General features: G+C 40.6%; 1 protein-coding gene across 1 annotated transcript in view; it reads right to left on the bottom strand.

The window, feature by feature from the left end:
* LOC307241214 (complement C3-like) overlaps nt 1–14,917 on the bottom strand; it is a gene marked incomplete at its 5' end in the record, with an annotated part of 29,375 nt that extends 14,458 nt beyond the window's left edge. Inside the window, 15 exons of the mRNA XM_080015252.1 lie at nt 534–730; nt 914–962; nt 2,195–2,407; nt 2,638–2,777; nt 2,955–3,043; nt 3,167–3,365; nt 5,307–5,436; nt 5,665–5,820; nt 5,919–6,110; nt 6,910–7,044; nt 7,458–7,573; nt 8,475–8,563; nt 8,942–9,029; nt 9,136–9,218; nt 14,844–14,917. Coding sequence (XP_079871378.1) covers nt 534–730; nt 914–962; nt 2,195–2,407; nt 2,638–2,777; nt 2,955–3,043; nt 3,167–3,365; nt 5,307–5,436; nt 5,665–5,820; nt 5,919–6,110; nt 6,910–7,044; nt 7,458–7,573; nt 8,475–8,563; nt 8,942–9,029; nt 9,136–9,218; nt 14,844–14,917 — 1,950 coding nt within the window. The remainder of the gene's footprint in view (nt 1–533; nt 731–913; nt 963–2,194; nt 2,408–2,637; nt 2,778–2,954; nt 3,044–3,166; nt 3,366–5,306; nt 5,437–5,664; nt 5,821–5,918; nt 6,111–6,909; nt 7,045–7,457; nt 7,574–8,474; nt 8,564–8,941; nt 9,030–9,135; nt 9,219–14,843) is intronic.
* Between the last annotated feature and the right edge of the window lie 1,246 nt (nt 14,918–16,163).

Genomic DNA, 16,163 nt, shown 5'->3' with positions numbered 1-16,163 from the left:
TAGCCATTAATCCTGACTTCCTCATTTTGATAAAATAAAAAAAATCAGCAAAAATTGTTTTATTCATTTGTGTTTTATTCAAAGTGTTTTATTTATCTGCTCCTGAGTTAATGTTGCTGATCAATTTGAATTTATTATTATTTATTGATTATATTTAATTTTATTTTTCAGTATCAAATGGTCAAAAAATGTTTACAGTTTAAATAAGGATTGAATTTTTTTTTTTTTAATTTAAGGGAAATTTATGCACTTTAAGTCTTTTCTGTTACAGACTAAAAAACAATGTTAATAAAGTTATTCTTTGTTGTAAGTTGATCCATATTTCTTTTTTTGTTTTCTTTAATGTTAATAAGGATACAGTGTTATGCAGAGGTGACTTATAACAATTTTATAGACAAATTGTACTATTTAAAGTCGCGGCAGAGAGTTGGGGGGGTGCCAAATGTTTACTTCTTCCAAGGGGGGGGCGTAACAGAAAATAATTGAGAAGCTCTGGTTTAAGGGAATAAATTGTTTTTGCAGGTACCTCTCACAATGTGGATGAGGGCTTCAGAACGCTTTTTGAAACCCACTGTTTCCCACTGGTTCGTTTTGTCCAAGTATGTGGTGGCAATGACGGGCAAAGTCATATGGAACATGTTCCCCGCTCCATTGCCTGCGGGCTGATCGATCAGACTGCCCATGGACGTTCCACTGATGGCTTTCTCCACGAACATACTTGTTTGGTGTCCTCACACACACAAGCACACGCACGCGCACACACACACACACACACACACACAGTCGGATAAGACAGTTATTTGAAAATAAAGAGCAGAAAAATGATGGATTAAAACATTATTTTCCCATACGTATTTGAAAGGTGTTATGGCCATTAACAATGAAAAAGGGTTAGACCTTGATGTCAGCTTACCTGTAATTGATATAGTTGTGATGGCAGGAGTGTTTGGAATAATGTCTTTCTGAGGAATAAATGCACTGATCATAACCGACACCTGTGTACCGCCTGGAAGGGTGATAGTTATAGGATCATCAAATTATTACTTTTGATATTTGGGTGTATATTACTTTCTCTTTTTCCAGATGAATACTTCTCAATAAAACTCACCCTGTTTGGAAGGCTCAAGGGTTTCAGTCACTTGTGATTTTGTCAGAAGTCCCTGAGGCTAGCAAAAGATAGAAGAAAATCTATAGTATACAGTATCTATATCAGGAATTGTGTATTTTCCCTCATTGTTATTAACCATCAAACATATTAACTCTGAGTTTGTCAATTCATGTTTCTATAAAGCATTTCAAGCAAAGTATCATATTTCTTGATGAATACCAATGTAAAAAAACACCTTCATAATGGTTGCACTGAAAACTACTTTGAGAGAACGTACTCCCGAAGGGAACAGTCATTTCTTGAAGTTGATGTGTTGGAAGCAGGAAAAACGGGCAAGCGTAAGGATCTGAACGACTTTGAAAAGGGCCAAATTGTGATGGCGAGACCACTGGGTCAGAGCATCTCCAAAACAGCAGGTCTTGTGGGGTGTTCCCGGTATGCAGTGGTTAGTACCTACCAAAAGTGGTCGAAGGAAGGACAACCGGTGAACCGGCAACAGGGTCATGGGCGCCCGTGACTCATTGATGCACGTGGGGAGTGAAGTCCAGCCCGTTTGGTCCAATCCCACAGAAGAGCCACTGTAGCACAAATTGCTGAAAAATGTAATCTCGGCTATGATACAAAGGTGTCACAACACACAGTGCATCACAGTTTGCTGCGTATTGGGCTGTGTAGCTGCAGACCGGTCAGAGTGTCCATGCGTCAGAACTGGACCATGGAGCAATGGAAGACAGTGGCCTGGTTTGATGAACCACGTTTTCTTCTACATCATGTGGACGGCCGGCGCTAGGGTCCAATCCGGTCGAGCATCTGTAGGATGTGCTTGAACAACAAGCCCGATCCATGGGGGCCCCACCTCACAACATACAGGACTTAAAGGAGGAGTGGATGCCTCAGTGGGTCAGAGCTGTTTCTTACACACACACACACACACACACACACACACACACACACACACACACACACACACACACACACACACACAACCAAGCTCATTCTATCAGTCCATTACACAAATGAGATTAATTCCATTTTCAATCGAAAATTCTATAAACCTTTGCTTTAATCAGGATCTGTTTTCCTTACCACAACTTGTAGCAACTTCCTGATTCCATCGTAATAACCATCGTCTTTTACTGCAGCTTTGACCTCAATGGACACATATCCAATTTCCATGGGTCTAATGGCAAAAAGCACAATGCTTTCTGACTCCGCTTCAACATCGACCTCCTGGCTATTCTTTCCATTCTTTGAGGATGAAATGCACACATGTGCGGTCTCCAGCAAATCCACACGCACCTTAAAGAGAGCAGAAAAACACACATATATATATATATATATATATATATATATATATATATATCCAGAAACTGGACCTATAAAAACCATTTTATTTGGTCTTTGGTCAGAAATTTAAACTCAGGGTTGCTTATGGAAGATGGGAGAGAGCCAGGAAGATGGTAGTGTTGAGTCAAAGCTATATTGTTCAAATACTACAAAGAAGGCTGAATGCTGAATGCTGGACTTACAGTGATACTATTAGGTAAGTAGTTGTGAAGGATCACCACAATTTCCAGCTGTTCTCCACGCACAGCTGAATATGGCAGCCTAAGGTCGATGAAAAACTTTTTGGCGACAGTTGCCTCAAATGGATCAGCCACACAAATACCTTTCCGAGGAGGAGAAAAGAAACAGTGATGCAACAGAAAGGCATTTACAAAATGGTGCCACAACAACGAATGACAATAGTATAGACTATTATTGCCAAGAGTGCTTATGTAGTATATCACCTTCAAGTCAAGACAGACAAGTCAATCAGACAAAGACATTAGACAAAGAACCTCACCATGAGTTGTTGACACGCTGATGCCAAAGAATTGCCAGGTGGTTATTGACTCTGGCAGTGCAAAACGTCTCTCCACTGATGTTTGGCCACTGAAACACGGGACAGAAAGAGTCTTGTAAATTATTGCCAGAAGGTGCTGCTAATTCTAACCATGGAGGAAATGCAAAATGCGCTTGGGTGTAAGTGAAAATGCTTTTTGAAAATTGCCATACCAGTAAGGCGTTTGAGCTGGGCATTCAGGGAGTGACAAATCTTGCCATAGCCAGCTCTCTGGAAATCTTGTACGAGAATAAATATCCTCACTCCCAATGTAATGGGTACTATCGTGATCAACTGGAGCAGAACCGTTGACCCCGACCCCCCCAGGGTTCGCCAGATGTCTTCTGGTGATTGTCCGCCCATTTTCTGAACCTGCACAAAAAAAAGGAAAATGTGTTTTTTTTGTTTTTTTTAACGATATTCAGTAGATGCGCAACTTGTAGGCTACAATTTCCGTAAGAGAAACCGAGAGAAGGAGAGAGAGCCCACGTGCCTCTGTGTGTGTGTGTGTGTGTGTTTGTGTGTATGTGTGTGTGTGTGTGTGTGTGTGTGTGGGTGTGTGTGTGGGTGTGTGCATGTGTGTGTGTGTGTGCGCACAGCTGTCACTTTCCTACTCCTGTCCCAGACAGCGCAGGAGAAGAGGAGACACTTTTCTGTCAGAAAAGCTGGTGCTGCATGCATGGGAATCCATGTCATTATGATAGAAATGCATATAATTCATTATAGAAGCTTCAATTGATCAAAATGCGGTACATACTATCTGGTTGCGGGACAATTAGTCAAATCCGGACATTTGGTCACCCATCAAGCGATAGTGGGCTGGAAAGTTACATAACAGCTCATGAAATATGTTAAATATAACAAAAACCATAGTGGCGCATATTCAAATTTTTACGGCACAAATCAGCACAAGTGCAGCGCGAACGCTAATGATTTTTTTCAAATTCTAATCACTTGCGGCGCCAACTCCACGATGGTTCGCACGTGTACTTAACTATAGTGTGGTTAGATCGAACATCGGAATGAGGGGTTCGCAAAACTTTCTTCTTTTTTTTCCCTAGGCGCCGATAGCCAGAAAAAAAACCCTGATCTAGAGTGTCAGAAGAGTTCCCACAAATCTCTCAATTCCACCACTCTTTTCTTTGCTCCACTTTACCACCCATCAGTAAACCTTGCTGCATGGCAGAGCACCCACCTTTTAGTGTGTTAATTCAGTTGGTGTTCCAAATGGTCTTTGTCTGGTCAAGGTCAATTACAACCGTGCCTCAGAAAACATGTTAGAGGACTTGAAGCAAAGCTGGTGATCAAAGATGAGATGAGCAGAAAACAACAATTTAAGGGAGGGAGAGTGTGGTATGGGGTTGGTGTGGTTTAAGCAGCAAGACCTCACCTGGATCTAGGTGATTGGGTCAGAGTGCCTGTTGCTCGTTGGTTGATCTAACGAGCAACAGGTTAAAACCTCCATCCCCACACACACTCAGTATAGGAGCCCCTGTCATGACACATGTCTATCTGCTCCTGGGCTAATTCCAGCTGGCCCACTCTCTACAATAAACTGGTGTTTACAACCCCCGTCTTCTGTGTCGGTGTGCCGGAGGGCCCTGAAACGCCACTTGGGTGGCGTGTGGTTTCTTTTCACAAAGACGGGAAACTCTCATACACTACTAAAAAGGCATGCAAAGTCATGGAAGTCAACTACACTAAATACCGTAGCCTATTTGCATTAAAAACCAAACTGAAAATAAAGCAGATTTCAATTGTGTACCGGCTTAATTGGTGTTTGCACTTTCACTCTTACCGAGGCTAGTTACGACCTCTGTTGTAGTGGTGGCTCGTTTTCCCCTGGCAGGTTGTGGAAATGTTGAACCTGAAAACCCCAGAAAAATAAACAGCCTCAAGAATTTGACTATTACATGATGACTACCAGGTTAACTCATGCATTAATATGCATTTGTTATATATATATATATATATATATATATATATATATGCAAAAACTTATTACAGAGATAAATTATTGAAAATGCAATGCTTCAATAGATATCTGAAAGCTTGGATTTCAAATAAATTATTTGTTTGTGTCAGTTGTAATGTAAACCGTAGCACAGTGGGGCTGTTTGCCTGTTTGGACCAAATAGAGGCTAGTAGTAGGGTAGAGGCTGTCCCAAAATGCACTCACAGAACAAAAACCTAGCTTGGAAAACACAATACAGAAAGTCACGTATACACGATTACTGAAAGAAAATACAATTTTGCTATTGCTATGCCAAATTACACAATAATTGGGAAACAGGAAGCGATCCTAATATCTACTCAGTCTGTAGGGAGTCCCCGACGCTGTCATGGTCTCAAACATCAGTCCAGCGTCAACAAACACTCCCATGCTGTCTTTCCCTCCGCCCGGTGTGTAGCCTGTGTCATGCTGCTCCACTGTGTCCCACACCTGATTATGATCACACACACACACACACACACACACACACACACACACACACACACACACACACACACACACACACACACACACACACACACACACACACACACACACACACACACACACACACAGTGTAATAATATGAACTTTAGAAACAGTGATGAATAAACATGATAAAAACTTGCACATTGAATGAGCCTCCTTTAAATCAACAGCAAAAAGCTTGGAAGTTACCTTTTTCTGGGTGAGGCCGCCCTTGTTGTTAAGGACGAAGACACCTTTGTCAACTGCCACCAGTGTCACCCGGGCCCCGGGGTCGCCGGTGACCTTGAGACCAAAACTCCGACGAGGCACTAAGGCAGATTTGTCTCCGGTTAATTCCAACTTCAACTACAAAGAGAGTGAAGGGACAGCGGGAAGTTGTTTTGGCTCATCATTTGGACTTGGCACGCTGCTTTCCTGTGTTTCTCTAAGGCTGCGTGTCTCACCGAGCCAATGCACGTGTCCTTGACGTCCACCCAAATGGCGTCAGAGACCACCTCGTTGGCATTAACGTTGTAGTACGCGATAATGCGAAATGAAGGCAGCATGTACTTGGTGATGGACAGCGTCATGCTTATATCACCCTGACCTGGCCTCTTGTGAGTTCCATATTTTACCAGCTGACCTCTGCTCTGGATCTGGAAGACACAAGTGGCTTGAAACATCAGAGGGGAAAGACCAATGCAACAGCTGTACATACATACACTAAATAATACATTTTAAAGACGGACACAAACTACTGTGGGCATGCGTGTGCGCGCACACACACACACACACACACACACTTACCAGATAAGTGACATCATGGACTGGATTTCCATCACGCCTCATTACATGGAAGACGATATTCAGGGAAGATCCCACTGTTACCTCTGTCGAGCCCACATCTGCGGAGTCAGCCACAAAGAGAGTCCTTAACAAAACACGCGTGAAGACAGGGCATGCAGTAAAGGGCTGATCAGCATTAATTTGCCACAATCAGAACCAACCACAATTTTCCATCTCAATAAAAACGTTACCAATGTGGAGGTAATTGTGAGAAGTGGTTCTGTATGGGAGGGCTGTCATTTCAGCTCTTGCTTGTCTGTCTTCTTGAATGTTTCGATCTGTGGTCTTTGCCTGGGATTAAAAATGCACAAGGACATTCAGTCAGGAAAAAAAATGTTATGAAAACAAACTATATATGTATATATAATATAATATTATATATATATATATTTATATGTTATTTTCTTTGCTCATTTCCAGGCGATGAAATGTCGCCCAACATTCTAAATAAAGGGAAGGAGACAAAATTAAAGTAATGTGCACAGAGAGCCACTCTATTTTCCATAACAATGATTAACTGCTTCCAAAGCAGGTTTTAACATCGGCTGAATTAAGATCAGAATTTATGAAAAGAGGCAAAAGAGATCAAACTCTTACAGTAATGGTTACTTGTGTGTCTGTTGGCAGTGTGTTGATGGTGAGTCTGGCCAAGCCGTTCACTGATGTCATCCCCATCACGTCGCCCGGATTGATCACGACGCCAATGCCGCTGGCTGGAGACTCATTAGAGTTCAAAACATTCACCTACAGTACAGGAACACAAGCAAGCCAGGCCTTTAGTACACAGCGTTTTCTAGCATACACTTCAATAATAATAATAATAATAATAATAATAATTATTATTATTATTATTATTATTAAGTATACACTGTGTATATGCATATATATACACATATATACTGTATACACACACACACACACACACACACACACACACATATATATATATATATATATATATATATGCCACTCATTATTGTTCCAAGGATTTTTGGTTTCGTTGTCTTAGTCACTGAAAGACTTTCAAATTTGAATATTATAGGCACACCAACTTTAGACAGCAATGATTTGCCAACCAAAATACATAGGATTTGTACGAAGCATTATATTTTTTTGAACGCATAGAATGAATAAAATGTTAAAGAAAACTAGCCTACCACAACGTTAAAAGGCATTCCTGGTTTGAAATACTTGGGTGTCTTTGTGAAGTCGATGGTGTAAGGAGACGTGACAATCTGGATCCCTCTGAGCTCTGCCTCCACCAATTCACTATCTGGGACGGGGACACACACACACACACACACGCACACACACACACACACACACATATATATATATATACACACATATATACATACATACATATAATATAATTACAATATATTAATTTAATATTAAAGGGGACCCATTATGCTCCTTATTACGTTAACATCGTTCTCTGACGTCCCACATGTTTTTGACGGTTTTTTTTTCACAAATACTAATATTCATATTGTTTTGTTACTAAATTATGTCAGGGCAAATGCTTTAGTTATTAAAGGCCTGTGTTCAAGATCATATTGCTTTTGGCTCCACTTTCTCAGAAGATTGCCCATTCCTGCCCACAAATGGCAATGTGTAAACACTCAATGTATGTGGACTTTTTTCACTGGTTTTAAAGTGCATCTGTATCTTTCTCTTCATTCTGCATAATAAATATCTTTAATACTCTAAGATTCCTGGTACTACTCTAAGGTCCTGATAGCAAAGCAGGTTGCCCCCACCGCCCACGCGGTGAAAATTCTCCAACAACAACAACACACACACACACACACACACACACACACACACACACACACACACACCCACACACACACACACACACCTCATCTACATGTACACTTTAGGGGGAAGTGACGGTGCAGATCCTGGAAGATATTTTGAAAAAGTCATTATTCTTTAATTGACCATGATTCAAAATGAGTCACTATTTACATTAAAATCCGATTCAGGTCTGTAATCGATCGAAGTGACTGCTATACTCAGCATCAAATGTTATTTTAGTGATGGGTGTAGAAATAACTATGATCTGATCTACAGCTGGGATATTGCATCTTTCTTTTCAATTCCGTTCAGATCTTGATGTTGTACATGGATGTACGTTCATTACAGACAGAAACACACACATCTCTTACCAGTTTCTGTCAGCACGCTGACGGATACATATATGGAGGAGTGAGACTCCATCAGCTGCTGGATGTTGAACGTCTTTGTAATGGCCTCTCTTTTTAGTACGGCCACTCCAACACCCCCAGTTAGCTAAAGACATAAATATTGTTGGTTGTGTGTGTGCGTGCGTGCGTGTGTGAAGGCTAATACAGTGGTACATAAACTGATAGAAAGAGACAAACAGGGTCAAAAAGCATGGGCTCACCTGCACTATCTGAGAGAAGGCGAGGAGGCTCTTCTTCGTGTTCTGTTCACTGACTCCAAAAAGCACATAGGCAGTTCCCTTCACATGTTCACCAAATAAATACCTGAAAGCCCAGGTGCAGGTAAATAAACCAAGATGCCATTCAAGACACACAATTTGACCGACATCTACTTAAATTTGAATGCAAATAGAAAGCAAGTCTAGAATAGAAAGTACACTTCCACTTACGTGGCTTTGATGTTGATGATGAGCTGATCGTCGTTCACATGTAAAACGCTTCTGTCAGCCGTCAGTTTCACTTCAAAGCTCGGTAGCACTGGTGGAAAGAGGATTTTTCCTTTATTGCATGTTATAATACCATTGCATTTTATTGTATGGACATAAAAAATGTTTGGTTAAGGTGGGCTTCTCATCTGCCTTACCGTATTCTTTGACTTCAAATTCTGCAGAGAAGCTGTGCTTTGGGTTGTTCAGGAGCTTGGCTTGGAGTTTCCACACCCCAGTGCTACATAGACACCAAACAGCAAGAGTTTAGGACTTTAAAATAATAATAATAATAATAATAATAATAATAATAAGGCAAGCTAGAGTTCTTGTTAACTAACTCACACAGAGAACAGATCTCACGAGATTACAGCAATGTTTATTGGCAGCGACAGGGACCATACTGCGCAACTGAACTCCACTCACACTAGGAAGTGGGGGGGTCATTAATTACACAGACATTCACTAACAGCACAACTACATTCATTCATAACCACTAAATTACAGTTCCAACACACTGAAGAAAATGTCAAATAACACACAGTAAACACAGAGTCAAGTCAGAATGATTCCGAGCCCGATTGAACCACACCTGGAGTTCACAGGGTTCAGTTTATTCCTTTTAGGTACGTGTTACAATCTTTTGGTTTTTGTGAAAAACGCATCAGAATTCACTGAACTTTACAAACGACACGTAATTACGTTCATGTAATTCCACGAATCAAACTTTCATGGCATCACATGTGAAGCATTCCCATTACAACCAGACGTTAATTTCTCAAGTGACATCATTTGTGTCATATGAGATAAGTCGGCTCTAAATACCAGTTCTAAATAGGTGAGCATACAGTCCTCATTTTGTTTGAAAGTTGTAAAGTAGAGTAATTTGGAAATTTGGACAAGAAATGACAAGACAAGTTATCTAAAACAATAACAAAAACAACTTTTGTAATTACTTTTCATAACAATAACGATAAATACATTTCATTTTAGAAATATATAGATACATGTTTGTTGTTATAACTACCTTATTGTATTTGTTCCGTTAATAAGGTACTATTGGAAAATTCAGTTTAATAGATTACTTGTCTATATTGTATTGCAGACAACATTTATGGAACTTTAACATCCATTTGGCATTAGAAGTATTATGGAAGAATTAGTCGATATTACAAACACTTTCAGCTTTTTCATTAAAGTTTGTTAAGTTTAGGAAAATGTTTATACATGACGCTTATAAAAAAAGGTTATCTGTATTTTACTTTGAACTACATCTTGTCATCGTTAGAACTTACTTTGTTGCATCGAAGTACATCTGGAGTATCAGTGACGGTAGGTGAAGTTGTGTCTCATATACCTCAATTATGACGTAGTCATGTCGATTTACGATAACAGTTGAATTGAAAGTTATAGGATTGCCATAGTACCACCAAACAACGTCACATTTCTCATAATGCCTCAGAGTCATACCCTGCACATATCTACAAAAATTGGATGATGATAGCTCAACGAGGTGATGAAATATGGCAGATTATCTCAAATAGACATTTTTTGTAAACTTCGAAAATAATTTGTGGCCAAAAAGTTGGGGCGTAGCAAATTTCCATTGAATAAATTGTATTCGGGGCAGTCCAGACATGCTGCCGTCACAGTTTTATAACATTTCCATATCTGTAGAAACGTTTTGGATTTGAAATGGACGAACGTGGTCGCGACACAAATGGGTGGCACTATTTGTAATAGACAGCATCCCCCGAGGGATCCATTGATGCAAGAACTTTTACGACCAGCGGCTCAGAAGTTATTTGACAAAACATAAAAGTGGTCGTTATAGCGCCACCATCTGACCAATCAATCCCGTTTTTTGTGTTTCTAGTTTCAGAACATGTCGAAGCTAACTTTTTGGTGTCCGTGGGTTTTATGGTTTCTGAGCAGCAGGGACCTCCAGCGGAGAAGAAGAAGAATAATCTGAACAAAAACAATAGGGTTTCCGCACTTCGTGCTGGACCCCTAATAATAATCGATTTAAGGTTGAGGTAATCTTAGAACTTAGACCTTGAAGTATGACAGACATTCTGCAACCGTTGCCGTCTGCAACTGGCCTCATCAACGGGCCCCGGGACCCGCCCCATAGACACTACACGGCCCTGTACATTGGACTCTTATCCATGAACATGTGTGCACCGTACATCAAGACAAATTCCTTGTACGTTTAAACTTACAATAAAGACAATTCTGATTCTGATTCCTCAGTGAAGATTTTTCAATCTTTATGTCTCTAATTACTAGTCGTGAAACTACTCCAAGCTGTTCTCAAAAATGTTAGAATAATCCTCACAATAATCTTCGTCAATTATATATGACCATGACAATATCTTTTGCTGCGCAGCAGTCATTACAAAACACGGATACAGCGGGAGTGCTAAGTGAAGAATCCATCCATCATCCATCGATAGAAAACAAAAATTAAGAACTGCACAGGCAAACAAACAAACAAACAAACAAACAAACAAACAGACGGACAGACAAACCTTGTGGGCTCTGGAAGTTTGTAAGAGTCAATGTAGATCCCATTCATTAGGTGGACAGACAAAAAGTTCAAAACCACGTTTTCAGGGGTCTGTTACCAAGAAATAGCATGAAGCATCATTATTAGCTACTGTTTAACTAACTGAGTTGTGCTGAGCCATGTTTCTTTCTTGAGACTTCTGCTATGAAAGTCAAATTCAAATGGTTCTACTGCAATTTTAGCTTGAAAGTGTAAAATCAATGTGCCTGTAGAGAGTTATATCCTCTATTATATATTCTATGATATATTTTACTCGTATCTTACTGCAACATTTTCAATGCATGTTTCCATTTCTTTCATTTCCTTTGGCAAACTCATTGATATATACTGTGCATAAGTCATGCATAGAGATGAGAAATAGTGATATCATATCATGCATTATTTTGCTCATAAAAGATACTTTACCACCAAGTCAATGGCGATGGGATCACTTCCATGGTTTGAAAAATAGCCCTCTCTTGGCTGCATGTTAGGTGTCACTTCAAACAACCCGAAATTGACTAATAGAGACAAAAAGAGATTATATAGATAAAAATATAAATACTAAAATAAATAAATATATATATAAAATGACTCGCATCAAGTCTCCTACATTAAGCAAATCAAATTTGCCACATTTTTTAATGTAATATGCTTGATTTCAATAACTGTTGCAATATGACCATAAATATTATAATTAATTTCACCCAAAAAACAAAGCTATGTGAAGGAGTTAAGACCTTACCTTTACTGCCTGGGGTATAGATGGGTTTGTCAGTCTGAATGAAAATGTCCCTGGACTGAAAAGAGATTAAGACTATTTTCTGCAGCATTTTACTAGGAAATTGAGCTTCCACATACACGTACTGTTTCAAGTAGGGATCTATATTAAAGTCCTCAGCTGGGATCTGTTGGCAAGGAAAAAAAGGAGGGTAAAAAAAAATGTAAAAGGTGAGAAAATCAGTATCTCAGAACACATTAGCATTTTTTCCTCTCACAGCCATACATTCCTCTTTTTCAACACACACTCCTCCATGAAGGTCAGGGCTGTTCTATTCAGTGTCCATGCTACTCTCAAAACTCATAAGCCTAATCATTTACTTTTTGAAACATGTGAACAGCAATACAGGTCTGAGTAATTTTCACTGTATCTAATGTTTCCTAATTTGATGTTTCTTAAGAGCAAGTTCTTTATAATATATTATTTTAAAATCTTTTAAATGACTGCTTCACTACAGTCAAATATCACTTAAGTAGTAGACTCGTAATATAAACAATATGTGTTAATAAAACACAGAATTTCTATCATACCGTAACTTTGCCAAAGCCCTGGAAGTTGTCTTGAGCGGTCAGGGTCACAGACACTCTGCTCAGCATTTGGGATCTGGTCGGGAAGTTCAGCACTTGGATTAACACGGTTTGGTCTCCACCAGAGCAGTCTTGACACTCCACAAAGATGTTCTGTGCTAATCCAACATGCAGCAAATTAGGAGCGGACAACACCTCCCTGGAAATACAGAGGGGACATTAAATGACATGAAAAGTTAGTATATATATATAATACTGTACACTAACAAAATGATGGCTTTCATTTCATAAAAAATAATTTGCTGGTAAAGCCATGGGGTTATTTGCAGAATCATGAAGCGGCAAAATATTTGAATAATATATATTGTTTGTGGAAAGTAAATCATTTTAATGTTGCAATGTTTAACCATTACATAATGGCTCTGGCATGTGTTTGTTATTTCTGGCTCTCTGTGTGTCCATGCAAACTCAAAAACTAGGACAGCTCAGTGTCCTAATTTAAAGGGCCAAGCTACCAAACGTAGGCTTCTCAACAGAAATAGTGACGCGAGAAAGCCCAGTATAGTATATAATAAAACAAAACTCTCGTAAAATCTGTCGTAAAAGCTGCATGGTTAGTACCTACCAAATGTGGTCCAAGGAAGGACAACCGGTCAACCTGTGACAGGGTCATGGACGCCCATGGCCCCATTCATGCGCTTGGGGAGCGACTTCTAGTCCATCTGGCTACTGTAGCACAAATTGCTGAAAAAGTTAATGCTGCTATGATAGAAAGGAGTCATAACACACAGTGCATCACAGTTTGCTGCGTATGGGGCTGAGTAGCCGCAGACCGGTCAGAGCACCCATCCTGACCTCTGTCCACCGCCGAAAGCGCCTATAATGGGCACGTGAGCATCAGAACTGGACCATGGAGCAATGGAAGAAGGTGGCCTGGTCTAATGAATCACATTTTTTTCTACATCATGTGGACGGGCAGGGTGACGGTCTGATGCGAGTGGCATCTGTGGGATGCGCTGGGACAACAAGCCCGATCCATGGAGGTCCCACCTCACAACTTACAGGACTTAAAGGATCTGCTGCTAACGCCACAGGACACCTTCAGAGATCAGAGGAGTCCATGCCTCGACGGGTCAGAGCTGTTTTGGCGGCACAAGGGGGGGCTACACAATATAAGTGGTTATTAGTGGTAGTTTTAATGTTGTGGCTGATCGGTGTAAGATCTCTTATCTAACTCTAAGATCTTTTTTACCCTCCACCATCCATGGCCGCAAAAACACTATCCACTACCACATCCTCGTGATTATTGCTTTAATTATCATAGATTATTGTGCTATAGTAGGAATGACTAATGCCAGATACATACGCTCAGGAGAATGTTGTGGTTTAATTAGTAACCGGTTGTGGTTAAATGTAGTCACCAGACATGAAAACCTGCAATATGTTGTACTAAAATCGACGCGAGAACAACCAAATTTGATATAAGACTATCCCTTAAAAATACCTTTGAAAAGTAGTACACTTTATAAACCACCAGATGGAGCCACGTATGACCAATAGAGGGCGCTATCTCGGGAGGGCATGTAAGGGACAAGCCGCGACTGAAGAGTCAGGCTGTTGGTAGAAAACTACAAATGAACGCCATCTTCGAGAAACGAGCAAAGATATGAGAGCAAAGGGAGAAAGCAGTGCAGGTTTTCGCGAAGCCCACTCCGGGTTTTGTCGTTTCGTCTGTTCTTTTCTGACACACAATAAAGATTTGCGCGCATCAGCTTTTGTTCTGTTGCCGTGATTTCTTCCAAGTTTGAAGGTCGGAGTAAGACACGAGCGCCCGGCCGAGACCCCGCTTTTTCAAACCTCGGGCTGAGTTTTTTGGGGTTTTTTTTAAACCAGCCCGAGATCCAGGCTCTCTGCTTCACAGGCCTCCTTTGACTACGATAATTCACACGCTTCGGCTCCGAATCTTTTCAGTGAGAACAAGAAGATGCATGAAAAGCAACGTGTACTCACAGTGGAGCTCCTTCGGCCATAGAGGTGAGGGAGAAGGCCACAGCAGCCAGGCTGAGAAGAAGCAAGCTCTGCATCCTGATGCCGTGTCTCTCGCTGTGCGTGCATCCAGGTTTTTATACCCCCCACGGCAGGTCTTGTGGGGTGTGTCCCCCCCCCCCCCCGTCCTTCCGGTTCTGTCAAACTTGCTTTATCGAATTGATGTTCGGTACAGGGTCACTCTCCGCTCGGCTGGTAAAAAAAATGTTGACATACGCGCTCACGCACAGACATAGCTCATTTTCATCCAGTGTGACCAAAAGTCAACACCCGAATTCTGTGTACTTAAAAATTCTAACCTATGAATAATTTCACTAAGGGTGATTCACTCAGATCCAAAATAATTAACGTTGTTTTTAATTCTCTCATGATTTACTTATTTATTTTTCAAGTATTTCCACGTAAACACTGAACTCTGGGAATCTCTATTTGAATTTTGTGTCCCACATACTTCGAACACACTATAGCACAAAATTAACTATTAACTAATTGGAACATTCACACCGAGTTCTTCGTGAATTCATCCAAAGTTTACCGAATGGCATGACTTCCAGCTGGTGTAACTATTACAATGCTCTGGACAATTTGACACCTTATTTATCCTGTAAATGACAGTGTGGTGTGGGGATGATGTGGTGAGCAGCCAAACCTGACCTGGATCTAGGTGATTGGGATCAGGGTGGCTGCATACCCGTTGCTCATTGGTTGGTCTAACGAGCAACAGGTTAAAGCCCCCATTCCCACACACTCAGGATAGGAACCAGTGTCATGACATGTTCTACCTGCTCCTGGGCTAAATTACAGTAATGCCACCCTCTAAAAATAAACTGGTGCTTACGGGCCCTCAAAATGCCACTTGGCGTGTGATGGGGAAACTGCCACACAGTATGATATTTGATTTCATTAATGTTAGGTTCACTCAGTCAAGGGTGTGTGTTCAGCAAGATAAACAAGATTGTGCACTTTGTTTTCGGTTTAAACTTTGGAACAATTCCTTACCTCCAACAGAACTCAACGGAACTTGTTTGCATTTTAAGTTCACACAGGTCTTTTCTGTGTAATTATTAAACCCTTCCCAGCAGGGGCTCATCGAGGGCAGGCTCGGCCACCAATCTGGATACAGCAAGAGGTCAGTTGTTGAGACCTTTGGCATGGGAGAGATATAAAAGGATCATGAAAAGTGTTGCAACAATAAATCTGTTCAAATAAAAGCCCCAAGCTCTTCACCAATCTTACAATCCATGTTTGCCTTGGATGTGACAATTGGGCCCCTCCAACCGGCGA

Source organism: Zeus faber, assembly GCF_960531495.2.
Source record: "Zeus faber genome assembly, chromosome: 15".
In the NCBI taxonomy this organism is placed as follows: domain Eukaryota; kingdom Metazoa; phylum Chordata; class Actinopteri; order Zeiformes; family Zeidae; genus Zeus; species Zeus faber.
Note: the sequence above shows the minus strand (reverse complement) of the source record. Positions and strands in the feature narration are given on the sequence as shown.